Source organism: Trifolium pratense, linkage group LG2 (genome assembly GCF_020283565.1).
Source record: "Trifolium pratense cultivar HEN17-A07 linkage group LG2, ARS_RC_1.1, whole genome shotgun sequence".
In the NCBI taxonomy this organism is placed as follows: domain Eukaryota; kingdom Viridiplantae; phylum Streptophyta; class Magnoliopsida; order Fabales; family Fabaceae; genus Trifolium; species Trifolium pratense.
Genome location: NC_060060.1, coordinates 57206565 through 57234307, shown reverse-complemented (window position 1 = coordinate 57234307; position 27743 = coordinate 57206565). Strand labels below are relative to the sequence as shown.

General features: G+C 34.0%; 2 protein-coding genes across 7 annotated transcripts; both read right to left on the bottom strand.

Moving 5' to 3' along the window:
* Nucleotides 1–1453: 1453 nt before the first annotated feature.
* On the bottom strand, nucleotides 1454–4696 carry LOC123910246 (post-GPI attachment to proteins factor 3-like). Its single transcript, XM_045961334.1, has 5 exons — nucleotides 4437–4696; nucleotides 3530–3791; nucleotides 3099–3295; nucleotides 2376–2563; nucleotides 1454–1870 (listed from the first exon to the last, which is right to left on the bottom strand). The coding sequence occupies exons 1-5, from the start codon at nucleotides 4529–4531 to the stop codon at nucleotides 1584–1586; spliced, it is 1029 nt and encodes a 342-aa protein (XP_045817290.1). The 5' UTR covers nucleotides 4532–4696; the 3' UTR covers nucleotides 1454–1583.
* A 10505-nt stretch (nucleotides 4697–15201) lies between these two features.
* Nucleotides 15202–27631, bottom strand: LOC123905728 (disease resistance protein RUN1-like). Of its 6 annotated transcripts, XR_006808459.1 has the most exons (8): nucleotides 26813–27610; nucleotides 18993–20106; nucleotides 18446–18648; nucleotides 18343–18412; nucleotides 16846–18210; nucleotides 16290–16758; nucleotides 16151–16194; nucleotides 15202–15568 (listed from the first exon to the last, which is right to left on the bottom strand). XR_006808459.1 is itself a non-coding variant. In XM_045955438.1 (6 exons), exons 1-5 carry the CDS (start codon nucleotides 27265–27267, stop codon nucleotides 16324–16326), a joined length of 3675 nt encoding a protein of 1224 aa, XP_045811394.1. In that variant the 5' UTR covers nucleotides 27268–27610; the 3' UTR covers nucleotides 15202–15568; nucleotides 16290–16323. The 6 variants fall into 6 exon arrangements, 1 of the variants encoding a protein (XP_045811394.1); XR_006808457.1 differs by having other exon boundaries at nucleotides 18343–18648; nucleotides 26813–27631; XR_006808458.1 differs by having other exon boundaries at nucleotides 18361–18648; nucleotides 26813–27611.
* Nucleotides 27632–27743: the final 112 nt, after the last annotated feature.

The following is a 27743-nucleotide window of genomic DNA, read 5'->3' as shown; positions in this document are numbered from 1 at the left end:
GTTTGTTGTGGAGACCTCTCATATTTGGGCCACCCGTTGTTGTTGATCCCACGTTCCAGCTTGTTCAGTTCTGAACGTGAGGGGGTGTGTTAGAAGTCCCACATTGGCTAGAGATATGGCAAAGATAGCCTTTATAAGTGTAGTGCAAACCTCAACTCTCAAGCTAGCTTTTGTGGTTGAGTATAGGCCTCCCAAATTCTAATACACATTGCCAGAAAATGAAGGACTTCCAATGGCAGCAAAATCAGAAATATAGAAACTCCAACAAAATCTTGAACAATGAAGTTTGGAGTATAATTATGCATCAAGCCTTTCAGCAACTGCAGAAGCAAAACTTTCAAAAGCAAGTGAAGTGAAGAATGATCTTCAAGCTAATGCTAAAGAGTTCAAGAAAATGGACAAGGAGGGGAATATTGTGTTCTATAACTCGGAGTCCTGGCAGAATAGGAAGAGAAAGCTCGAAGAAGAAATCGAATTTACAAATGCTGAGATTGAGAGGTATAAAGAAAGGGAAGACGAGGTTGCTAAGAAAAAGACAGAATTGTTTAACAAAGGAAGAATGTTGAAAGCTGATTGGGATGATATGATGATTCATGCGCCAGAGGTGAAAGCTGAGCAGGAATTGGCAAATCAAACACAAGATAATATTGAAGCAGAGTGGTTCAATCTTCGACAACAATTCATTCGACGCACGAGTTTCAAAGATTGGATGTAACAAAGTCAGTTTGGTTCATGGGTTGTGGAGAGAAGAGTAGAGAAGGTGAGGAAATATTTAAATTACTTATAATTTTAAGAGAAGGCATAAAGTCTCTAAACTCATTTTTTACTTCCCCAAATTTTGTTTTTCCTTTATGTTGTTACCGTAATACTCTCATGCTTGCAATTTTTATAAGTAATACTCTGGAAATTTCGTTTTGTTATTAATTCATTTTGTTACAATTTTTGTTTGTGTATTCTATTTTATTTTCTTTAATGTTTTTTCTTACATTGAATTATATATATATTAAAAAATTATTTTAAATATTTGTGTAGAGCTTAGTTGTATAAATATATTATTTAGGTTAGATAGATCATCAAAATTTGCTATCACCAGATGACTTGATTTGTGAAATTTTTGTGCCTATTGGAGTTTTCATATTTAATTATTTATGAAGTGAATAATTTTAAAATTATGATACTCTTATAAGATTATAAGGATAAAATAATAATTTAATTTTAAAATCCTTCCTATTTCCTTGTGAACCCTAGAATCTGCCCAATAGCCGAGCTAAGCTTTTAAAATTTAAACTCGTTTAGTTTGGTTATCACACAAGTTTTATCAATATGAAGTTTTAAAACAACACAGTTGCAAGGTAAACACAATTGAAATCAAAATGGGATCATTAGAACATGATCAATACTAGTACTAAGATTTTGCATACATTTAATAAAGATGAAAATAAAACAGAAAATATTATAGGAAATCTTGAAATGATCTTTTGAATCAGTCAAAAATGTCAAAACCAGCATTCACTAAAATAGAATACAAAACCGAGCAACTACAATCTACAATGATGACACATAAATAAGCACTTACAAGTAAGTTACTTGTCCTTCTTAAGAAATTTAGCTGTTCTAAACTTGGCATCATCCCTGATAAAACTCCACCAAATGTAAGTTAAAGGAATAGTGATGGCATGCCAAATAGCATGTGCATCGAAAAGTCCTTCATACGGAGGGAAATCATATATTTCTAGGAGCATTGCGAGTCCCCCAGCAATAACAACCAGCCATAACTTCCAACATGAAGGATGGCGACTAACACCTGCCCAAACTGCCCAGATGGTAAGTTGTGCCACGGCTATCACTACACAAACTGTCATATTCCACCCTGTACAATTCAATCGAGAATGCCATCAAAATCATCACAACATGAGAAAATAAATGGAAATAAATAGATACATGACAACAGGGTCAATTTAGATTGATTTATTTGAACCTATCTACTGTCATAAAGCACTTGTTGTGAGATTGAGTGGGAGAGCTTATAGAAATAGCTTATGACATGTCCATAAGCTGTTTCTACTTATTTTCATAAGCTCTCCAGCATAGCTTATCTGAAAAGAGCTTGACTTAATTATATCGTTAGTTATATAAATAGCTCGTACATAAGCACTTATAATATAAGTGCTCAATTAAGAAGTCTATCAAAACAGGACATTAAGATATGTTAAAAGTCTTGTTAATAATCTCACTACAGAAGCACAAATCACAGAAGTTAATTATAGATAACTTTCACAAAGCTTAAGGTAAGTTTTACTCAAGGATTACATTGACCCTACATATATTTCTCAGCCTCACCAACAAGGATAAAAAGATTATATGAAAGGACATACCATAATCTAGTTTGTAGAAGTTGATGTACATAACATGGGTGATCACAAATGCAATCAACGGAGCAGAAACCATAACTCTGGTAGCCTCATCCCTAACATTGAAGGATCGTAAGATCGCTAAAATGAGGGAGTATCCAAGGAGAACCACTACAGATGAGTAGTCTAGTTTTTCTGTTAGATCGACATCTCTGCAGGGAAAATAGGCGGAAGAGACAACAAAAGTTTATGCTTCAAGTATTGCTATATTCAACAGATAATGGCACATGTTTCATTCCTTTTTCATGATTCAGATTGAATTATTAAAAAATAGATAATTTCTTTAACATGCTAGGAGCATTAATGTAGTTGGGAACACTGTCAACATTTGCTTTAGCTAAACTTAACCATATATTATTGTCCGCACAAAACTAATTTTAAGTGAGGCCCTTAATTTTCAAAGCAAAAACAATCATTCATAAATTTTAATGTGAAAAAAATTCACATAAGAAATAGTTTCTGTATTAATACTGCATAGTGCATATATACACTGTGATTCAATTTGAGCCACATCATCTGACTTCAAATACCCACTAAGGAACTATAAAGTATGACCTCAACAATAATCAACATAGGCATGCCTTAAAATCAGTGCCTTAGAATAACCAAATCAAAATGACATGCTAAACACACAATGATATTTAGACCGAGTACAAAATACTGAAAATATATGCATATGTAACTTACCTACTGTGGAAAACAGCACTCCAGAACCAAGAGTTGAGTGATAAGAACGCGTAGATATGCCACAAACTAGCATACTCATAATATGCCTTCTTCTCATCTTTAAGAGGCAATTTATAGTACACGAGAATGAAAAAGGAGACCCACCCGTGAAAATGCATTGCAAGATTGAGAACAGAGAAAGCCACCGAGGCAGGCTCCTAGATAAAAGGATACAGCACATTAGTTCTGGTAGTTTAAACAAAAGGTTTTGTAGTCACTGAACCAGTGTTGTTAAATAGAGACTATAGCTCTACCGCATAGTGGAATTTGAACAAACCGATATTGTTTTGTGATAGTGTAGCAAAATTTGAACAACACTGTATAAGTTCTGTGGACACATAAAACAGACATCAAATGAAAGCATAAAGTGAATAGCTTCTATGGCTACAAACCTGTATCCCATAAATACGCTTGAATGGCCATTTACCATGATACTTGACCGGACCAAGGTTAAGTAATTTGTTTTCTTTCTCTCTATCAAGCATGCAATGGTATCGGCAGTCACTTTGACAACCCCACTTTTTCCATTGTAAATATAGGGGTTCTTGCATGTACCATGGACGCCCAACAAGTTCTCCATCTGACGAAAAAGTACAGTGCGGAAAGCATTTTGGACCAACGCATCCAGTTTCCTGGCATTGTCTTATACAATCCCTGATATTCAAAGCAAACAAGAAATAAAATAAGGACATGTTTTAATCGGCTTATATTATCTACTCACATAGTACCTATGAGACTTTTTGGGAGAGTTATTCGATTAGAAACAGTTTTTGATGTGTGTTTACAACTTATTTAAAAACCTTTGATTTTATTTTATCTCTCATTATAGAAATAGGCCCGTTTGGATTAGTTTATTGTTGTGTTTATGCAAAACAATTTATGCAAGTAAACAAATTTTTATGCATTATTATAAGTTTGTCAAGGTAGCTTATGATAAAATAGCTTATAAAAATACAATTTTGGTCAGTAGAAACTTATAAATTAACATAAAACCTTATTTATTTGCATAAGTTGTTATGCTAAAAAATAAGCTAATCAAAACGGGCTCATAGTATATACATAAGCACTTATGTGATAAACACTTAATTAAACTGTTTATACAAACATGACCTTAAGTTAAAATATTCAGCTTCAACCTACCTACCTATCATGAGTTCAGCAAAACCCCAAATTCTCAAATCAAAATCTTAAAACCTTAAATTATGTTTGTATCAAACCAAAGACACTTCCATTCATCCCCAACAACAACAACAATACTTATAAGATGTATGATACGAAAAGGGAAGGGTTTTTGTTTACCTATAGCGCGGATCAGCATCACCGGGACTTGCATGAATTATGGTAAGACTAGAAGAGAGAAGCAAAAGAAAAGCAAACACATATCTATCTAACATCTCATGAAGAAAAGAAGAAGGACAGATAGATTAGATCTCCGCTTTCTGGAGAGGGAGACAATCGAGGAGGAGAATCCGGGAAAGGGGAGATGTGTTTCAGAGTTCACCAATTTATTAAAACCGGATATGAACCAGACAGTTAGACCGTCAACCGGACTCTCTATATAGCTCACTAAATTCAAGTTAATCTAAAAAATCCAGCTCACTGTATGTAGGTAGGCCTCAGCATCAGTCGGGTTCGAACCGAAAATTATAAAACCGATAAAAATTATAATTATTTAATTTGGAATCAATTCCAACTATTTACATGTTCGATTTGTTCGGGTGTAGGGTCGTTGGGATGACGGGTAGACCAGGTCAGTTATTACGGGTTATATTGAATCTTTATTTACTTCCAAAATTCTATTATCTAAAAATGTTCACTTTTCGAACTAAATGAAAAACCAAAAAATTTGGATGTGTTTACTTTGTTTCAAATATGTAGATCTAGTAGAAGAAAATTAGAAATTAATATACATCTAAAATATATTAGAATATCTTTCACCGCTTCTTTGTCAACATATTATAAGTTTGTAAAATATAACATTTTTCTTCTCTATCAAAGATGGATAAAAATAACAAAGCAAATAATATATGAAATTGAGAGAGGGAGAGAAGCAAAAAAAAATAAAAATTGCATCTTAATGGTTGTTGTTATCTAAAATCGAAACTTTTTTCCGAAAAAAGTCGGAAACTTTTTTTTTCCGAAAAATATTGATGTATTCTAAAATATATTTTTTTAAAATAAAAATCAGTTCATAAATTCAAACCGGTTCTGAGCCAGTTCAAAAATGAATTAAATGATTCAGTTTAAAATATGTGGTTCGAACTACGGTTTGGTTCAATTAACTCATTTTTTGAACACCCTAATTTGATCCTAAACTTTTATGTCCATGAACAATCTTTTCTTTTACAATTTGGAATTTAAATTTGTTTCATGCTTGTAGGCAAGGCAATGAAGGTAACATAATTTGTTCTGCCCAAAGAAAAATAAACAATAACATCAATGGAAAACAAAAACCTTCAACAAATGCAAAGTTCTATATCATACAACTCGTCGATCCTATTAAGTTCGATGAACATCTTTATACAACAATTGTTATTTAGATGAGTACCTTTTTCTTTGTTCTAGTCAGCAAATTTATTAATAATACTCATCCACGGACACAAGAAGTAACTATAGACAAAAAAATGGATTACAAATCCTGCATAGCAGTAACAAAACAAGAAGAAAAAAAAAAAAATGTTAATATGTGCCTAGGGCTGGGTAAAAAATCGAGGTCCATCCCAACCTAACAAAGCCCGCCCAAAAATTAGAGATTTGGGCGGTTTATAATGGACCGCGAGTTAGCGGGTTGAAAAATTCGGCTTAGACTAGGTTGGTACGGGTGAGTTCGGGTAGAGAAAACTGGATCGACGGTGCCCGAAACCCGCCCGCATGAGTAAATCAAAACGCCGAATCTAAGCTCTTCTCACGTCTCCTCTTCACACTTTCTCACTTCACCTCAAACATTTTGAAACTCAAAACTTGATCATTCTTCATCTTGTTTGATTAAATTCGTTGAAATCAAAAGTTATATTTTAATTTTATTTGAGATTTTAATTTTTTTTCTTAATTTTTATGTCGATTTAGGGTTTTTAAGACTTTTCTTTTGTGTTTGTTTCATAATTCTCTCATACCTGGTTGCATATTTTCTAGATCTAAACTCCAAATTTTGGGTTTATTATTGTTTTTATTTTATTTTAATTTTTTTATGTCTAACAGCTCAAACCGCCTGACAACCCGTCCATATCCGCTCACTGTCCACACCTGCCCTTAGGAAGTAAATATAGAATTTTTTTTGGTACATGTAAATATAGAAATTATTAATAGGACACATATTAAGGAAGTAAATATATAAATTATTTTTTGAAACTTGTGCATTTTTACTTTTAAGCATTAAATTTTTTACATTATTAAATGTAGTATTTTTATATAAAAAATGTTAAATAGTGCACCCGGTGTACTGGTTAAGCACATAAATAAGAAAATTTTATCTTGAAATTCGTGCATTCAAGTGTAAAAAGTTGTCTATCAACATTAACTTTATGTTTTATTTCTATTTTGGTATGATTAACGAGGGTGCACCTTATCACACATGTTAACCCCTGTGTCTAAAGATTACGGTGAATGATACCACTACTTGTGAGTTGTGACAGAACCGATCTCAAAATTGTTGGGAAAAAACCGGCATAGAGAAAATAAATGAAAGCAATCAACAACACAAGAATATAACGTGGAAACTCCAAACCGGAGAAAAAACCGCGGTCGTTGTCAAAACCGACAACCAGAGAATAAACACTATGTGAAAATTGTTACAACACATAGACTTCACTCTCAATCACCCCATGCCCCAATACACCCACACTCTCCAAAGTAAATATTTGAACTACATCTCAAATACTTTTAAACAAGAGCAAGAAAAGCAAACAGACACAAATATAAACTTAAAGTGTTTACAAGTGTTACTGCTTGGTGTAATTATAAACAAAGAACTTAGGTCCATTATATAGCTTTGATTTCCTCCTTGCTTCACAATTCTAAGCGATGTGGGACTTCTTCAATATAATTTCTTTGACCTTTTTTTTTCTTCATTAGCAATGTGGGACTTACATTGCAATCAACCCCAACAATCTCCACCTTGATTGTAATGGTCTTCAATCTTCATTGTCTATACCGACAATCATTATCTTATGCTTCCATTGTCTATACTGACAATCATTGTCTTCACCGACAATCATAATTCTCATTGTCTATTTGTCTATACCGACAAATTAAATTATCATACTCCACCATAAAAAGTACACTCCACTTGGAACTAAACCATCCCAAGATTTTGCTTCACTTGGAACCAAGTCATCCCAAGAATTTCATCTCGAAACCTCGCTGAAAATTTATGGTGCAACTTCCATGTTGGCTTTCTCCGGAAGTTCATCAGCCATCGAGATAACCGCATACCTTGCATCAATGCCAACCAATGCCCGCACGCTATCATCACACACCTTGCATCCATGTCAACCGATGCCCATGTGCCACTTGAACAACTTCAAACTGCTCTGAAACCACCTTCAGGCCATTGTTAGGCTCCAACAATTCCAGTTTAGTTACATCACCTAGTAAACCTTGTTTCACTAGTCCAACTAAACTCATGTCACTAACAAGTACCCACCCGAAGATCCACAACTTAACCAAAACATGAGAATCACCACTAGTAACAGATGCATAACCAATAATAGTAGAGCTATCTAACAAGTATCTACCTACTATCTATGCATCAAAGTTCAAGAAAATACCTCGCATTGTGTTAAAAGAAACTCACACATACCTTGAACCTTACAAGCTTTCCATCACCAAGATGAACAAATCCACCTTCAACTAGCTATAGGGATTCAAAAGTATTTCTTCTTCAACCACATGTGAAAGGAGCTTCCAAAGTCCATATGACTCAACACTCCACCGATTCTCAACTTCCACTAGCACCTCTGCATCCTCATAATAAGTTGTTGTTTCAGATGTAACCTGAGTATTCTTAGCACCGCCTCTCCAGACTGTAGTTGAGTATTATTACCACCGCCTCTCCAGGCTGACCTTGTGTAACCCTGATTGCATCAGCACATCCTTGACTTTATTTTCCACAAGCCAAACATGATTCTTCCATCAATTTTCTCTAGCCTAAACTTCACAACGGATCTCCCTCTCCCTGAATCAAACCAAGAGCTCTGATACCAGTTGTTGGGAAAAAACCGGCATAGAGAAAATAAATGAAAGCAATCAACAACACAAGAATATAACGTGGAAACTCCAAACCGGAGAAAAAACCGCGGTCGTTGTCAAAACCGACAGCCAGAGAATAAACATTATGTGAAAATTGTTACAACACATAGACTTCACTCTCAATCACCTCATGCCCCAATATACCCACACTCTCCAAAGTAAATATTTGAACTACATCTCAAATACTTTTAAACAAGAGCATAAGAGAAAAGCAAAAAGACACAAATATAAACTTAAAGTGTTTACAAGTGTTACTGCTTGGTGTAATTATAAACAAAGAACTTAGGTCCATTATATAGCTTTGATTTTCTCCTTGCTTCACAATTCTAAGCGATGTGGGACTTCTTCAATATAATTTCTTTGACCTTTTTTTTTCTTCATTAGCAATGTGGGACTTACATTGCAATCAACCCCAACAATTCAAAATATACAACCAGTTCCTGCTAAACTTACCCAGTAGCCAACAGCAAAACAGGGCCAAACAACTATTCACGAGATAGAAGAACTGTGCGATGCCAAAACTGGTGTTGAAAGTGAACTGAAATTTATTTGCAATAAAGATAAAAAAATGAATGGATGTCAAAATTTCTCTATCATACTCTATTTTCACTTCTTATGTTTGACTTTTCTAGTTTCCATTTTTCATCTATACAATTAAGTGTATCTGAAGAATGCTAAGAGAACTGACTGCTATTGTTTGTGTGTAATGTCATTGGAAGCAAAACTCAAGAATGTGACTGTCTGGTACATAGTGATGCTATTATCTTCACTGTGCAGAAAATGGTTACCATGATTCAAAGAATCGTCATTGTTTTTGTCAGTGCAGTCACTATTTGAATTTAGATGATTCCAACATTGCGATGTGACAGAAATATTGACAAACATCACCTATTGAACCAACACTATAAATAAATAAAGGTAGCCTCATCAATGGAGTTAACAAAACACATTTCTTAAAACCCTGAAGACAAGACTTTATGAATTTGGTGAATGCAAATGATCTTGCAAGTTGCAAACAGATAGCTCATCATATGCAACAGAAACAAAAACGACATATTGAATTCAAATCAGTTGGTGATCACAATTGTTACGGGTGTTATGCTTACGTGAACAACAAATAACTTTCTTCTAATTATGTTAATTTATAAGTTCCCACTAACGAAAATTGTATTTTTATAAACTATTTTTTCATAAACTAACTTGACAAACTTGTAATAATGCATAAAAACTTATTTATTTACATAAGTTGTTTTGCATAAACTCAAAAACAAGTTTTTCCAAACGGGTCCATAGTATCCTCCTTCCAGCCTTTACTGCAATAGTCTTGAGCAAATGTTTTTATTGTTAAATTAACAACTGTGGCATTTGATATTAAGAGCTTTTCTTCATCAAGAATTTCAAAAAAGTAAATGATCAAAGTATTCAAGTTGTTAAATGACGAAAAGGGCTCGGCACGGCCATCATTACCACGCCCACGAAATGCAAAATACTTTAGACACAAAGGTTGACGACCGGTTTCATTAATTGCACAAAGGTTGAGAGACTTTACACTATGTTTGTATAGATTTATGAAAGACAAATAAAGAAGAGAGAAATAGAAAAGAAATAAGGTATTCTTAAGTACCCATTCATAAGAATTATTTGACCCATCCTACTTGTCAGCATAGAAATATTTATGAGTCTTTGTTTGTTATTATCATTATTAGATGCCACTTTTTGATAATTGCATATTAACCCCAAATAATTAATTGTAATTTTTCATTTCCAATTCAATTTTGATATGTGGGAATCAATTTTGTTAGCTCTTCGTCGGACTCCATAAAGCTCTACTCCATTTGTATTACGATGATAATGATGAACATCCAAGGAGCACCACCAAGGCAACACTTATTTTTTCAAATAAACATTTTCTACATTTTAATATATCGTTGCTTTTTTTTATAAAAAAAAAAAAAAACATTTGATATAATTTTAGGGATGGCAATGGGTAGCGTACTATAGTACCCATCCCCATACCCGCGGATTAAAAAAATACTCGTACCCATCCCCATACCCGCGTGGGTAACAACTTTTGCCCCCGTCCCCATACCCTATGGGTACCTATGTACCCATACCCGTACCCGTTACCCGCATTTTTACTAAAATTAAATTGATCAATTATAAAATATCATATAATTTTAATAGAATTAAAAAAATTTCAAAGATTTTAATATTGACTAATGAAAATTATAAACAAAATTATTACTAACTTTATGTTAAAGTTCATATTTATGTTAAATATTCACATTATTTTTATATTATGTTATAAATAAACATTTTTATTAAAAATATGTAATAGTTTAGTAGAGTTGTATTGTTTTAAATTGATTTACATATATTATAATATAATAATATAAATAAAATAAATAAATATATATTATGCGGGTATGGGGCGGGTTGGGTACTAAGGTACCCGTACCCGCACCCACACCCGTTCATTTTTGCGGGTAATTACCCATACCCGTGCCCGTACCCAAAATGCGGGTTTTTACCCTACCCGTTGTGGGTAATTTTTGTGGGTACCCTCTGGGTATGGGTCAAATTGCCATCCCTATATAATTTCCACTTTTCCAGTAACAACGTACAGGCTTTGTTTTATTTTATTTTTTGAATTAGTGAACTTTAATTTGTTTAAATTTTAGAGAGAGGAAATATAATCTTTAGTGTTTTTTTTGTTTTATAAGCAAAAAATTATATTAATAAGAAATACAAGGAGTACTCAATCCTTACAATACATAAAGGAAATTAAAAAGTTTCAAAAGCTTTGTAAACAACATAGAGGAAATATAATCTTTAGTGTGATGAACAGTTACACATCAAATATTAATCAATTACTATTTTTTAGAATAATGCAAATCTATAAAATTGGACTTTTCTTACTCAATCCAATTTTCTGTGTCACATTAGCAGCACAATGAAATGTATCTCAACCATTTAATTTTTAATCGGCGGTTCATATTATTTTATAATATAAAACTGAGTTTTAAATTTAGACCGTTCTATTTTTAATTAATGGTAGACGTTTGGCTACAAAGTAAAAATTTGTGATTTTTCTTTTACAACATTGACAAAGACTTTTGCAATTGCACCTATTCTGGATTCTTATTTTGTCATGTGATTTTTAATTTTTCTATTTGACCACTTAGTTCTGCTTAATTGTCAAATATGATATAGATATCGTAGAATATAGAGTTAAAAATAAAAATATAATAGAATATAAATGTTTCTTAAGATTAAATAGATTTTTAGTCTCTTGATGGTGGCTTTGCAAGTGCACAAAATCACAATCAAGTAATAAAATGATAAGTTATGGTGGCTCTCGAGTTCTCCTAACTCTTGTCATTGTGGCACGATAAAGGCGGTTGAAGAAAAACAGAAAATCTGAAGTAAATCTTCCATCGTACCACGATATGATCCATCGTGGCCATGATGGATGCGCAGAAAAAGCTCAAATCCAGCTGAAAAACTATAAACAGAGTCATCCTCCTTCACTATTATTCATTCAAAAAATATTTAGAGCTATTCCATATTCGCGAAATCCAATGCACGATTACCTCGAGAAAGTCGCAACAGAAAAGGCAAGTCGAGATTCCCAGCAAAAATGGAAAGATCCGACATAAATGCCCGAATAATCTCGCCAGTAGGGTGATCCTATTGCGCGTAAGTTTTGACTTCGAAACCTATAGAACATCGACATGTACTCCTCACGCACAACACCCGAAAGTATTTCCCCGTTGCTTCCTTAAGACCCTGCTCTACAGATTGAAAGACCCTCGCAGAATCACATAAATGCTCGGTGAATCAGTAGCGGTGAAAACTTCAAGTCATTATACTCACTTTCGAGCATAATGACTTGGGGGGCTCCTGTTCTAGACTAGGCCGAGAAGCTCAAATACTAAGGGATCGCGAGTAAACACTGACGAGCATGCCCAAATGCAAGACTGCTCGCATGCTATGTTCGACATACCAACGATCATAATACCTACGCGTATTGTAACTGTCGTTCACCGGAATGATGAGCATTAACTGCTCATCAAGGCTTTCCAGCCGTTTTCCGGCAGCCACTTGATGGTCATTAATGCCATCAAGGGCCTTGACCCAACGTTGGGGGCTATATATACCCAACTCCCTGCCATTTCTCAAGGTACGTATTATTAGCACAGAAAATCTTACTCCACACTTGACTGAATTGAGCGTCGGAGTGCCTGCAGGTACATAACCCCCTCCGTTTCAACAGGGGCCTTCAAGAGCAAACGCCGGCGCGGTCGCCCATTCTGATCAGGTAAGATCAGGGTACGTGGACCGTTGCGTGTTTACGGTCGGTTCATTCGTCTCATGTTTTAGGGACTTCTATTTCGTCTTAGGATTAATTAGAAGTTGATGTATTTTTTGTCCTACACGCTTTTTGTGTGACTCACTGGGTTATGTTTATTTCATCCAAATTTGTATATATTTCTTTTTTCTTTTTTTAATATAATAAAGAGATATATATAAAGGATTGAGGTGAAATATGTTTTATCCTTTGATGTCTGGATGCTCTTCGCCTTATATATAAAAAAAAAATTATGGACTATTACTCTCTTTTATAAAATCAATTCTCACCCTTATCTATGATCATAACTATATATTTTATTTTTTATTTTAAAATATTATATTTACTTAAAATAAAAATATTACTTTTTAAAAAAAATAAAAAAATAAAATACTACTTATTGTATTTATAAATTATAAGTAGTAAAAAATTACTTAATTAATTTAAATAAATTAAAATTTATTTAAAATTATGACCATGCCTATATGTTTATATCACGTTTTTTTTAACAAGCCAATAAACAATTTTATATTGCGTGTTATTTCTTTCATGAATTTTGTTTATATATATATAAACTAAATATATTAGTTATGCAATGAATCTAAAAAAGTGAATTTTATTTATATTTTATCATAAAAGAAGTACTCTCTCCGTCTCATAATATAAGCAAAAATTGGTCAATAAAAGTTGATGTATTTGGTGTAAAATTTGGACCAAATACATTAAATTTTGTTGACCCATTGTTGTTTATATTTTGAGACGGAGGGAGTATGTATTATGTTTGAATTTGTTAAATCAAATTAAATATATAAAATGTCAAATTTATTTTTGTGTCAAAAATATTAAATTTATTTATAAATTGTGAATATTGTGAACGAAAAGAGTGTAAGTGTATATGTTTATAATTGCTAATAAAATGTGTACTACGTATTAACTAGGCAGTTGAATTTTAATGTAAATTTTTAGTATAATGCGCAATACAGACTTTAAATTGTGTGCGTGGATTTTAAAACTTCCTCTTTATTACTTTGGTAAACGCAAATACTGCAGGGTCTTATTGATACACAGGTTATAAATTGTAGTTCAAATTACTTTGGTTAATAGATATACAGGTTATAAATTGTAGTTCAGATTGGCAATTGTGCATGTAATATTGCTGATGTGGTACTGATATGGTAGCCTCCGCAACGCAATCGCATCACACCGCAATTGCGGTGTGATTTCATTCATATATACGACCGCATCAGACAATTTTGAACATATGTTCTTTCAAAATTTTCACTAAAAAGTAAAATTTACGAACCTCAAATCTTAATTTGCTTCAAATCTAATAAAAAAATTTACTTTTAACAATCTCTCAACCGCGTGTACTTTAAACACATTCAACAAACTGAGACTATGCAATGGTTGGTAAATAGTATAGTGACATAATAATATAATTTTATATAGTTCGTGACAGCAACTGCAATTGCATAGACCACAGTCACCACCCAATCCGCGATAGCAACGACAATTTAAAACCGTACATACAGGCCTGGTTTTGAGGGTAGGCAAGCAGGCCCACAGCCTAGGGCCTCAATTTTTTGGGCCCTCAATTTTTTTTTGGAAGCCCACAACTAAAAGATTGGGTTAAGTATTTGTCTAGAGATGTTTTAACCTGTAATATTAGTTGTTATAGTGGTGCACGCCTTGTCCCTAAGTTGGCAACATCTTATGGTAGCTAGTTCAAATCCTATTTGGTGCCATTTTGTCTATTTTTGTGTATTATTTCATTTCATTTTAAGAAATCTAAAAATTTAAAGAAATATTGTAGGAGAGAATCGAAACCATTTACAACCAACTATGTCGGTCCAAACATTACACAAATTATTTCAATTTTTTTAAGAAGTGATGAATTTTCTATAAAAAAGAATATCTTTATTAGCTTGTAAATAACTTCGTTATTGTTCCCTTGACCAAAAAAAAACTTCGCAATTGTTCCAAAAACAACTACATTTTATTTCTTTAAATAAAAGATTACTTATTTTTAAAAATTATCGGTTCATTTTTAATGATATATCACTTAATTTTTTATTTATCGGCTCAATTTCAATGTTGTGGAATAACATTTCCTTTATATTACTTACATGGATAAATGACTATTTTTTATGTTGTTGATACTATTTACAATTTAAATAAATGATATTCTTTTTAATTTTTTATTTTATTAGGGATCTATTTTTATTATTTGTCCTGGGCCTCCAAAATCTCGGAACCGGCCCTGCATACATATCAAAACTTAATTGACCATCATAATTTCTTGACACGTAAAATTTAGGGCGAGGGGCGTAAGTTTGGATGTGGTTATTACAAATTATTAACATAATTTAAAGACGAGAAACAATAGCCCCTCCTAATTCTGCAGTCCTTACCTTGGGAAGAAAGGGAAATAGAGTTAGCTCTCTCTAAAAGTGTACAAAGTTCATATTAGGCAAGCCATTAAATTTTTTGCATGTTAAATAATCTCCTCAATAACAATTCCTTCTCCACTTTTACCCCACTCAGATCTGTATACCCTTCTTCCACTATGCTTGCCAAATGATGCACATGAGGTGCTTTTTCCCTTAGCTTAAGGTTCCTAAAAGATATATCTCTTTTCTGATAACTATGTTCTCTTCTGATTCAAAAGAAAATGTGTGAGCTTCAATGCATTTGATCTGTTCTTCTAGCTCATAACTTTTCTCCACCAAGGCTAACCTTTCATGCAGCTCATTTTCCATCTCCGCACATGAATATTTTGCATCTCGGAAATCATGGGGTTTAAAAAGTTTTTTCGGCCAAGGTTCTCTGCTACCTGCATTGTGAAATCGAGATACAAGATAGAAATCAATTTTGTTGGCTTTAATCTTCGTTTATGAGGAGATTTTTACCACAAATGTGACCAAAAATAATTATTAGACATAACACACTTTTACAAAGACAAACGGAAATACTATAAACTGTGTATTAAAATTCATTGATCAACGACCAAGCATAATCGAAAAAGAAAATTGACGAACACAATATTTCCGCAATAATTTGTTCTGTTAAAATTTCATCACCTCCATTTTGAAAGGGGAATCAAGTTTCCAACAAAAAAAAATATGAAAGAGAAATAAAGTGAGCTCTCCATAGTGTACAGAATTGAGATTGAAATTAAGCAAGCCAACAAAGTTTGTGCATAAATGATCTCTTCAATAACCATTCCTTCTATAATTTTCCCCTCACATATTTGTTTACCTTTCTTCCATTTTCTTTTTGTGACACCCAAGACAAACACTAGATCATGTTACCTTAAAAGTCTATATGCTCAATAAGATATATTTTGTGATGCATGTAGCTGGTAGAATTGTAAATTTAAAAAACACGTCTAATTTAACTACTAATTTGAGACTACCTCTCTAAATGCGCACTTTATGATTTTGCCCTCGCAATTCCAACCTACAATTGTGATTTGGTGAAGAATCTATCATAAAATTAAGAAACAAATTAAAAAAGTTTAATGACAATTTGGATAAAATGAATGATATACTTACTTCAACATCCCAAGTGAACTCAATATTAGTACAATTAAATCTCTGGGTTGGTCAATTGAAAATCCTCGATGCTACTTTTGTCTTTCAATACATGGATTCCACTATACATGAAAGGAAATCCAAAGTCAACCTCTGCATGGTTCCACTTATTTTCTAAAAGTGCTTTGTCCATAGTATCCTTGAAATTTTCCATTTTCATATGAAAAAGATGCAAATGATATGTATCCGGCCGTGGTCTCCTTGCATTCAAATCAGGTGTATAGAAAAATGTATCACCGTTGATGATCACTCTTAAAACTGTAATGTGAAAACACCATGTCAATGGAGAAACAACACAGAGAACCATGGCAGGGAACTTGTTACGAAACCAGAAAGAAATGGACAATCCCGCTGAGAATTGGTGATCGAACCACTCTGGAATCTTTGCTCGTGGTAAGAGGAAGCAAGTGTTTCCAGCCTCATGTAATTTCTGTTCGTCATAAATAATTAACGTAAGTTTAACAATATCAAGAAGAATATCAATTACATTACAAATAAAAACTAAATATATCATAACCTGATTCAGTAATTTGCTTTTGCTTGACAAAGTCAACGATTGGCAGTTTAGTGCAGATAACACTTTTAAGCAAGGAGGAATCCCTTTAATTTCTTGAAGTTCCACACAATCATCCAAGACAAGCCTCCGTAAAAAATGACATTTTTCCATGGATTTAGGAAGAACTGTGAATTGATTATTAGCTAGGTGTAATTCTTTCAAATTAGCAAACAACATGAAACTTATTGCCCAATATTCATCTGAAAGTTTGCTGTCACAGAGACTGAGATATTCTACATGTGAAGATTTCATTGGGCGTAATGTTTGAGGCGGAATAAGACTTTGAAATGGAAAAGGCAATTCTTTTATGGGAGTATTATCCAAGTGAATTTCTGTTGTATTTGTCATTTCTCCCAATATTTCTGGAAAACTTTGTAGACTTAGACAATGTGAAAGATTGAACTCTTTCAACGAAGTCACCCTGAGCGATGGGATACTTTTAAGCATGATGCACCGTTCAATATTCAAGTATTCAATATTTTCCAACAACCCATCCACCGCACCTGGAAAACTCTCGAGGCTATAACAATGTGAAAGGTCAAGTGTTTTTAGTGAATCCAACTTGAGACGTGGGATACACCTCAAATTTTGACAATTTGTAGCAAACAAGTTTTTAAGATTTAGAAGATATTCGTCCACTCCAACTAAAAAACTCTCGAGCCTGTAACAATATGCAAGGTCAAGTGTTTCTAGTGAATCCAACTTCAGAGGTGGAATACTCTTGATATTGTGACAATTTTCAAGACGCATGGTTTTAAGTTTTCCAAGAAACCCGTCAACCACAAGTGGAAAATTATGAAGACTGGTACAATCCGAAAGATCAAGTTTTTCAAGAGAAGTCAACTTGAGAGGTGGAATACTGATTAGGTTGATGCAACTTCTAAAACTCATTGTTTTAAGTTTTTCCCCCAACCCTACCACATGTGAAAAACTCTCGAGGCTAGTACAATCATTAAGGTTGAGTTCTTCTAGAGAATGTAACATGTGAAGTGGAATAATTCTGATATTGCTGCACTTTTCAAGCCTCAAGATTTTAAGATTTCCAACAAATCCATTCACCGTGAGAGGAAAACTTTCTAGACTAAAACAATATGAAAGATCCAGTTCTACCAGGGAAGGGCAATCGAGTGGTGGAACACTTTTGACATATTTGCAATTTATAATTCTCAAGATTTTAAGATTACTCAAAAAACCAACTGATATATCAATTGTAAAGATGTTCCAACAATTTTGAATTGACAGTTCTTCTAAATTTGGGAGATTAGATAGGTCAGGTATTTGTAATCTATCGTAATCTAAATTTAAAATTCTCATATTCTGGAACTTCTGCAAAAAATGGAAATAGAAAAACATGCAAATAAATAAGATATAAGAAAATTGTATGAATAATATTAAACTGGATTTACTAATATAAGATATGAGATGAGATTAGAGATGTAAATAATATGTTACACTTGCCTTATTGAGAAAGTCCACCTTCGCAAATGGATTAAATGTTCCAGTGCGATACCAATCCCGTGGGCTTCGACTATTTTTGAGAAAGTCCACGTTCTCAAATTGATTAGATGTACGGGGGTAAGATTGAAATGGTGAACGACAATGCCAATCCACTACTCTTAGACTATTTGGAAGATGTTTGAAATTTCCATCAAAACCCCCGTTAATAATCAGTGTTTTGAGATTTTCCATCTTTTTGAAAGCTTCTCCATCCCTTTCTATTTTAATCCAACCGTCCAAATATATGATTTCAATTTTACTTGTTCCCTATGAACAACAAAAAAAGAGGATGAATCAACCGAATACATGGTAGAACTTTTTTTTTTTTTGGTAGAAGCATTGTAGAACTTTATCCCAAGGATCTAAAGATTTTAAAAATCATATAGTTAAAAAATTGTAATAATGTGACAATTAATAACATTATCTTAAATCAAAGCCAGAGCATAATTTTGTATGGACCGACCCAACACAAAAGTTGATATTAAAAGAATTCAACTTGAAATTTTTAAAATTAAAATAATGTAGAAAGCCAAAAGGTTAACATGAGCATTAGTAAACATTAATTAAAGTCAAAGATGAAAAACCAAACCATCCATATCATTGTAACTCACCTTATTTTCTTTTAAAACCTCATTTATATCTTTAGAGGCCCATAACCTACTGCGTTCCCCAGGATCCGGAGATTCTTGTCTAACAATATCTTTTCCCATATCCTCTATCAAATCATGTAATGTCACATTACCAGACTCACTTATTTTTATGAGAGATTTTTCCACTAACACATTAATATGATTTTTAATGCTATAACCATGATGAGAATGAAGTATTCGTTCGACGGTTGTCAATTTATATCCTTTCAAGCAACAGGCAATGTCAAGAAAAACAGACTTCTCTTCTTTCTCCAAAGCATCAAAGCTCAACTGCAGTGTCACTTGGATCTTTTTATCAAGAACTCTTTCACATTGATCTAGTGAACATTTACATTCCTCTATTGTCCTTTTAAAAAAGTGAGAACCTATGACTTCCAAAGCAAGTGGAAGACCTGAAGCATATGCTACAGCACGTTCTAAAACTTGAACATAACCTGACAAATCTTTGTTAGTCTTTTCACTTTTAAAAGCTTTCCATCTAAGCAACTCAAACGCATCTTTGTTATTCAAACCCTTCACCTCATATGTACGTTCAACCCCATGACATGTTAGTAATCGTTTGTCCCGAGTTGTGATGATGACTCTACTTCCAAGACCAAACCAATCAGATTTTCCAACAATAGCCTGTAATTGCTCCTCATTGTCGACATCATCTAGAAGTAAAAGAACTTTCTTTTGGTTGAGCCTCTGTTGAAATACTGAAATTCCTTGTCTAACACTTGTTATCTCAATATTCTTATCTCCAACAATTTGAGACAGAAGGATCTTTTGGAGATAAATCAATCCATTTTTGTCTGAATTTTCTCTGACTTTTTCAAGAAAACAAGAAACTTGAAATTGATGGCTAATCAAATTATAAACTGCTAAAGCAAGAGTCGTTTTTCCTATTCCACCAATTCCATGGATCCCTAGCATGTTGACTTCATCATCAGACCCAATATTCAAAAGCGAAGTCACATGTTCCTTTTGGGGCTCTAGTCCAACTAAGAAATCACCAACAGGTAAGGCAACAAGTTTTATCTTTCGTAAGACCTCTTCAACAATCGTCCCAATAAACTCATACTCGTACAACTCCCTGTCCAATAAGAGAAAAGAGGTCATTCAAGTGCATATGTCTATGTTTTTAAGAAAATGCTAATCAGTTAAGCAATTAAATACAGTGAGCACATCTTGAAATTTGTATATTTTATATTTTAAAAATATAAAAATGCTTATTTCAATTTAAAATTTACTTCTTTTGACTCACTTAACTTGTGTTCCGGAGACACTAGTTAGCATGACCCATGTTTTTAATACACAAGTTTAATTTTGAAAAAAAATAATCTAAAATACACTTGAGAGAGAATGAAACTTAGAGTCCTAAGGTCTTCCCTGCCTTGGATGGGGCACCATCTGGTCATCCTAAAATCCATTTTTCAAAAAAAAAAGAAAGAAGAAATTTTTAAGTAAAAAGCTAAATCGTGTGAATGGTTTGGTTGAATTCAAAGAATGTTTTCAACTATTAGATCATGGCTTGGATGGTTTTGATCTTCTTTATTTTTTATTTTTCAAAGGCAAAGAAAACCATTACGCATGCCCATGTTTTGTTATCAGTTCGCCTTTTTATTCTTCACACCATATGGCTCGGCAGCCAAGAGAGAATCCACTCTCAACATCTCAAAAAGAGAAACACAATTTGATTAATAATGCTTGAAGCAGCTTGAATGCTTCAAGTACATTGTGAAGCTCCTATTTATAGGAGAAGAGTAACCACCATGGCCTACTACATGGAGACAAGTGTTGTAATCAACATGATGCAATAAGATAAGTGCTAAAATCAACATGACAAGTGCACTACATGCAAATATGCAAGAAGACAAGTGTTAAGATCAACATGGCAAATGTACTACATGAAAATGTGATGGAAGGGATCATGGGCTTGGATCAAAATGTATGGTTTGTGCTTTTGGGCCTTAATCAATCTCTATCATTCTCCCGGGATTGGAGGAGACTCGTCCTCGAGTCAAGATTGTCTTTATCTTTTTTGAGGCAACACCATTAATCTTATTTTTCCAAGGTTGCTTAGGAACTTGTAGTGGCATGTATAACCCCATATTCTAACTCTTGGCATGGTCCGAATGGCTCATTCTATAAGCTGATCTGTTGGGAATGACTGCTCCAGGGACAAAGTCAATGACATGCTGAATATCTCGCATCGATGGAAATCCATGTTGAACTTCCTCTGCTATAACATCCATATATTTAGCAAGTGGTTGTTCAATTTTCACTGGCAGGACAACTTCCTTGACTTGCGCTTTAGTCATTAAAGACACTAATGACTTGGATTTCTTCTAGTTTTTATCGAGTTCACTAATTGGTGGTAATGGAGTTAACTTGATTTTAATTCCATCTTTGATGAAGGAATAGGTGTTGGCATATCAATCTTGATGGATGCGACGATCATATTGCCAAGGTCTTCCAAGGAGAATGTGGCATGCATCCATTGGGACAACATCACACCAAACTTCATTGTGATACTTCTTGCCAATGGAAAAGGTTACGAGACATCGCTTCGTAACTTTTACTTCACTTTCATCGTTGAGCCATTGCAACTTGTATGAATGAGGATGAATTTCTGTCGGCAATTTCAACTTATCCACCATGTAGTTTTTATTTTTTTATTTTTTATAGACACTACATTTTTACAACTTCCACTATCAATAATAACATCACAAACTTTTCCAGCAACAGTGTCACGACCCAAACTCACATCGTGACCGGTGCACGAACTAATATACTAGTCCGGCAAGCCTAATACCGTATAACAAATATACTTGGTTAAAATATAGAGTTACTGAAATTATAGCTCGACTGGGAAGATCCCTGATCCTACGTATCCCTATATGATTTGGGAATCAGAGCCACGTAGTTCTCTAAGTGTTGGTTAGCTACCAACAAAATATATAAAAACTATCTCATTTCATCATTTTACAAAGACCACATTATCTCTTCGTTGTGGTGAAAGGATAAGAAATACATCAACTTACTACGAGTACTAAACTCATAGGTTGCTCTCTTTATTAGAGCAACAAAACCAGCAGGAACTTCCTAGTAATGACCTCAAGAAACACCAATCAAACTAAAGCATGAAGACTAACAACAATACATAGATCATCATAACCTATAAAATTCACACTATATTGATTCTTACTCTTCTAATCTAAGAGTTGAACTACTAATTATGAGGATCACAATGGGAATTCCTAGTTATCATGCGTGATTAGAGTATTAATTTTAAATTTCTAAATTTTTACTTCTACTAAAAGATTTGTAACCTAGTTTAAAAGACTCACCTGGTTAATTTGATCACCAAACAAAACATTTGATGAAAATAGTGAAAAATTTGAGCTTCTTCAATTTCTCCAAACCTCTTTAATCCTTGTCTTTATTTCACTCTGTTGTGACAAGTGTGAGTGGTTAAGTCTCACATTACTTAGAAAAGTGGAGGTTTAACACTTTATAAATGAAATGACCCATAAACCTAACACTTTAAGGTTTTGGGTAAGAGTGTGGTGTCCAACTCACTTTAAACCCAATGTGGATGATGCCGGCTGCTCCCTCGTGACCAACACACTCAAATTTCAGTCTTCCAAAAATTACACATGAACCCATAAGAAACATCATACATACTTAGCGAACTTCTGCCATTTTCACTCTTCAAATTTGCAACCGAACTTAATAGAAAGGAAGAATCTAACGAGATGAATCTGAAACAAATTAGGGACTGGGAAAAATAGCAATTGATGGGAATCAAGTAATGATTCTTGCAACATAAAGAAATCATGGAGGTGGAAAATCTCCCTGTTGCCACGTGAAGAAATTGGGTGGTGAAACCTTTTCAAGATGGGAGGCTTTTTCTTTTCCTTCAAAGAGGATGCTTCTAGAGGAGCATTAGGGCTCGTTTGGTGCGCAGGATAAAATAGAGACAAGATATGATAAGGAGCTGGATAGTGATATGATAGGATAGTGGCAGGATAGACACTTATCCTGTCATATGTTTGGTGTATATATGATAAGAAAGGGGATAGTATTATTTTATCTTATCATGTGTTTGGTACACACTTATTATTTTAAATATCAAAGAAACAAAAAGACGAACGAGCTGTACCGTAGCGATTAGGAATACAAACAACACCATAGCAATTGTAGAAGGAACAAATAGATGCGTAAAGAAAATGATTATGGTAGTAGCAATTTTTTGTAACGATTGAAATAAAACAGAGATTTAAGAATTAGGAAAATTATTGAAAGAAGGAGAATGAAATAAACCCAATATATAACTAGCGGCGATTGAAATAGGAACAGAGTATAAAATTTAGGGAAATTATTGAAAGAAAAAAATTAGGAAAATTATTGAAACAAAGGATTTGTTGGGAATCGAAGAAGGGTTCCGTGAGAAGAGAAATACACGCCTGATAGTTTTATGCTATCAGGTTGGTAACCCACCAAAAATTAAGGATTAAAATAACAAAGGAGCAATATGATAGGATTTGAAATAGGTTTACTTTATCCTTTCCTATTGGCGCACCAAACAATGGATTGAAGTAGGATATGATAGTTTTATGATAGCTCTATCTAATCATCAATGACTCACCATGATCGGCAACAACGAATTCTTCATCATAAACTGGTTCCAACTCTTCATTTTCAAGTTCGTCTCGAGCTTCTTCGGACTCTTCATAAGTTTCTCCTTTGATAATGGTGATTGTTCTTCGGTTAGGACAATCAGAGGCTATATGTCCAAAGCCTTGACATTTGAAACATTGGACAACCTTGGTTTCATTTTGAACGGAGGGATTAGGTAAAGGCTTATTTGAGGAACTAGGTTGTTCAATTGGTGGCTTGTTTCAATAAAGGAAAAATTCTTGTAGGACGACCCTTTTGGTAACTGTTCCTCAACTCGTATTGCAGGGCCGATAACATCATCAACTGACCAATATTGTTGGAGTTGGACATGATGAGCAATGTCAGTGTTTGTTACTCATTTTCATGAATATCACACTTCATCATCAACTTTTCAAACTCTCTAGTATATTCTTCCACCGACAAATTCTTTTGGCGAAGATTTTGTAGTTGAATGAAGTTATCTTGGTAGTAATGGGCAGGTAAAAACTTGTTAGTTGATGAAATGTGATATTCATGAATTTGTTGGTGCATTTTTTAGTACTTGCTAGTCCTCAACTTTTCTAGAACTTGTTAGTTCTCGCCGCAGTTTTTTTAAGTCTTAGATCTTTCTTTTTCCTTCACGTTCATGCTTCTTTTTAAGATTATCCCACCATATGGAGACATGCTTCTTTAATTTGACTGCAATGATCTTTACTTTCTTCTCTTCAAGTACTTCTTTGTACTCGAACACTCGCTCAACAGTTTGAAGTCAATCCACAAACTCATCGGGTTGAAGTTTTCATTCAAAATCAAGAATTTCTACCCTTATGTCGTCACTTCTGGATGATCTTCGAGGTGGTCGTCGACATCTAGTTGAGGAAGAGTCGCTACTGGATGTGTCGACTTCTAGTTGGTACTCACCCAATAGAACTTGTTAACCATCCACAATCTCTTGTAATTGTTGGATTTGTCTTCTCATTTCTTCCATTTGAATGTCTCATAGAGTTTTCTCGTTTTGTCTTCTTGGAGGCATTTTGAGGTTTTTTTTTAAGGTCAGGGTAAAATCGTAATTTCAGAAATTATTGAGGCAGAATTGTGAATTCCAGAAAAATCAAGGGCAAATTTGGAATTCTAAAAGGTTTTGGGGCCAATTTGAATTTTCTGAAAGTTCAGGGGTCAAAACACAAATTTTGAAAGTATGGGATGAAATTGTAAATAAAGGAAGTTTTGGGCGAAACTGTATTTTTGCAGTTTTTGCTGACATGGCATTGTTGAGATGGCAGGGTGACACGTGGTAAGATGTGATCGGGCTGGAAAAATGATGTGGTGAGCTTACTAGGCAACGGCTAATGTGGCAGAAAGATACATGTGGCTGATGTGGAAGGGCGTGTCACGTTTTCTTCCATCGCAGGTGCGTGACTTTCGGTGGTGGCGCGTGTGGGCGCGTGAACTAGTCGTTGGCCGTGAAATTTCGTATTCGGAGGTTTTCAAACCTCCTGAACACGATGGCAGTGTTGGTTTTGCGAAAAAATGGCCGCAAAGTAAAGTTTTAAAGGAGGCTGCTCTTTTGCACTAAGAGAACCTCAAGACAACTCAAACTTTCTGTTGATTTTCTCACTAAAACTCAGCTCCGGATTTGAAACTTTACTCTGATACTAAAATGGCTTAGGAGCCAAGAGAGAATTCATTCTCAATATCTCAAAAAGAGAAACACAATTTGATTAATAATGCTTGAATATTTAAAGTACATTGTGAAGCTCCTATTTATAGGAGAAGAGTAACTATCATGGCCTACTACATGGAGACAAGTGTTACAATCAACATGACAAGTGCACTACATGCAAATATGCAACAAGACAAGTGTTAAGATCAACATGACAAATATATTACTTGAAAATGTAATGGAAGGGATCATGGGCTTGGATCAAAATATATGGTTTGTGCTTTTGGGCCTTAATCAATCTCTATCACTATATAGCAAGCCTCAACTTTTAATTAGGGTGTCAACTATCAAACATTTTGGCATTTTTTGAAGTTTTAATTTTTTATATAGACATGTGTATTAGAAAAAGAAGAAGTTAAGAGTTGAGTGTCACATCAATATATAATGCGTGTACATTTGGAGGAAAATTGGGAGGAAGACTACCAAAACACAATTCTTAGGAGTGTGTAGCAGATATGTTGCAGAGTTGTGAAGGGTGTTTAGAAGTTTTGACAAATGCTAGAAGATTGGGATTTACAAAGATTGAATTCAATGTGGATTCTATGGTGATGGCTCAAGTGCTTAGGACAAGAGTGGAGGGGAGTTCTCTAGAAAGTTCCTTAATCGGGAGAATTTGTCGGATGCAAGAGTTGGAGTGGGAAGTGATGGTTTAACATTCTTATCATGAAGCTAATCAATATGCTCTCGCCAACATTGGTTGCACGTTTGATTCTGATATACTCTGTTTTGAGTCTTGTCCAATTGAATATAGTCATTTGATTCTCAGTAATGTTTGGGGATAACGACCCCTCATTTCATTCCTATGTAAACCGTTTTCTTTCGGTTTCATCACTCTTTTTTCTTTTTTAAACCAAAGGTATCCTCCGCACGTAATTGCAGAGATTAATCCCCTTACGGTAACTGAAATCCATTTAAGGGGTTGACCTCTCCCAACAAATATTTCTCCATACGCACCGTCAGGGATCGAATCCATGACCAAATGGTTAAGAGACTCAAGTATCGGTTTCATCACTCTTTATTATTGAAAAAAAAAAAACAATAGAGGAAAAACATAAGGGTCAATTCATTAGCAATAATCATACATTCAATTTCTTAAAATTTTTATAAATTATTACTTTTTTATAATACAAATTCAATTTCTAATTTTGAATTTGTTTAACATAGGGCTTACAATGACCCGAGTCAACTCGTGAATAGTTTTTATTATAATAGTGACCGGATGTCACTATTATAAGCAAAAAATAATTTTTTAGGTTCATTGCAAAACTAATGTATCTAAACTATAATATAGACTAAAAACTTTTATTTTCCGATAAACCTAAAAAGTGATTTTTTTTTTCCCTATAATATTGACCGGAGAGAGTATAGGTTAACTACAAAACTAACAAATGAAAAACAAAAGATAGGAATGTACCCTTTCTTGTAATGAAAGCCGGACAAATCAGCAACTTGGTGAAGAGACGCCTTCCATTTATCCGTGTTGGGATTGGAACTGACCTTATGTTTAGCAATTGCTTCTCCATAAGTCTTTTCTAACTTTCGTACATCAGAAGGTTCTACCTTATAAAAAACCGGCAAAACACACTTAACTTTCATCGAATCAAGGATCTTAGAAAGTTCTTGTAAACAAAAGGAGGAAGCAGCATAATTTTTAGAGAGGACAACAATGGCAATTTTGGAGCTTTCAATTGCATTAAGAAGTGATGGTGTGATTTCATCCCCTTTTTGAAGCTCCACGTCATCCATGAAAGTACGGACTCCTTTGTCAACAAGAGCTTTCTTGAGATTACCAGTGAAACCATAGCGAGTATCCTCGCCTCTGAAACTAAGGAATACGTCGTACACATATTCATCAATGATGGAAGCCATGTGAACAACTGAGAAGTGAAGGTTAGGTAAACTATGTGAAATATGCAAGTGTTAGTTGCGACATCAAAGTGGGTAATTTACGGGCAGATTATGTATTATTGTTATCTGTTTACTGTTTAGCCAAAGTGTGTGAGAAAGTTAGAACTTAGAACGCGTTTTTGACAATTTAGAACCGGAGCAATAAATAAATAGATTTGATAAGAAGGTGGTGAAGCTTCCTTGCCGTCCATCCATGTTGGAAAATGAACTCAATTATGTTGATTTAATGTGTGAAAGTTGAATCATTGTGATTGGAAATGAAAAGGAGTAAACACATTGGTCAGTGTTGTTGACTGGTTGCGACATCAAAGGGTAATTTAAGCACAGATTATGTTTAAATAAATAGATTTGGTAAAAAGGTGAAGCTTCCTTGCCGTCCATCCATGAGAGCAAAACAAAATAGGAGTACATCAGCGTTTCCTCGAATCAATTTTTAA

What these genes read in the sequence shown, in the direction of transcription:
- LOC123910246 (XM_045961334.1), bottom strand. Translation starts at nt 4,531, where the DNA reads ATGTTAGATAGATATGTGTTTGCTTTTCTTTTGCTTCTCTCTTCTAGT. An exon ending in AGCGTATTTATGGGATACAG is followed by an intron (nt 3,296 to 3,529) that starts GTTTGTAGCCAT and finishes CCTTTTATCTAG; the next exon opens with GAGCCTGCCTCGGTGGCTTT. An exon ending in AGTGCTGTTTTCCACAGTAG is followed by an intron (nt 2,564 to 3,098) that starts GTAAGTTACATA and finishes TTTTCCCTGCAG; the next exon opens with AGATGTCGATCTAACAGAAA.
- LOC123905728 (XM_045955438.1), bottom strand. Translation starts at nt 27,267, where the DNA reads ATGGCTTCCATCATTGATGAATATGTGTACGACGTATTCCTTAGTTTC. An exon ending in AGGTTTTAAAAGAAAATAAG is followed by an intron (nt 18,649 to 18,992) that starts GTGAGTTACAAT and finishes TGTTGTTCATAG; the next exon opens with GGAACAAGTAAAATTGAAAT. An exon ending in AAAGCAAATTACTGAATCAG is followed by an intron (nt 16,759 to 16,845) that starts GTTATGATATAT and finishes TATGACGAACAG; the next exon opens with AAATTACATGAGGCTGGAAA.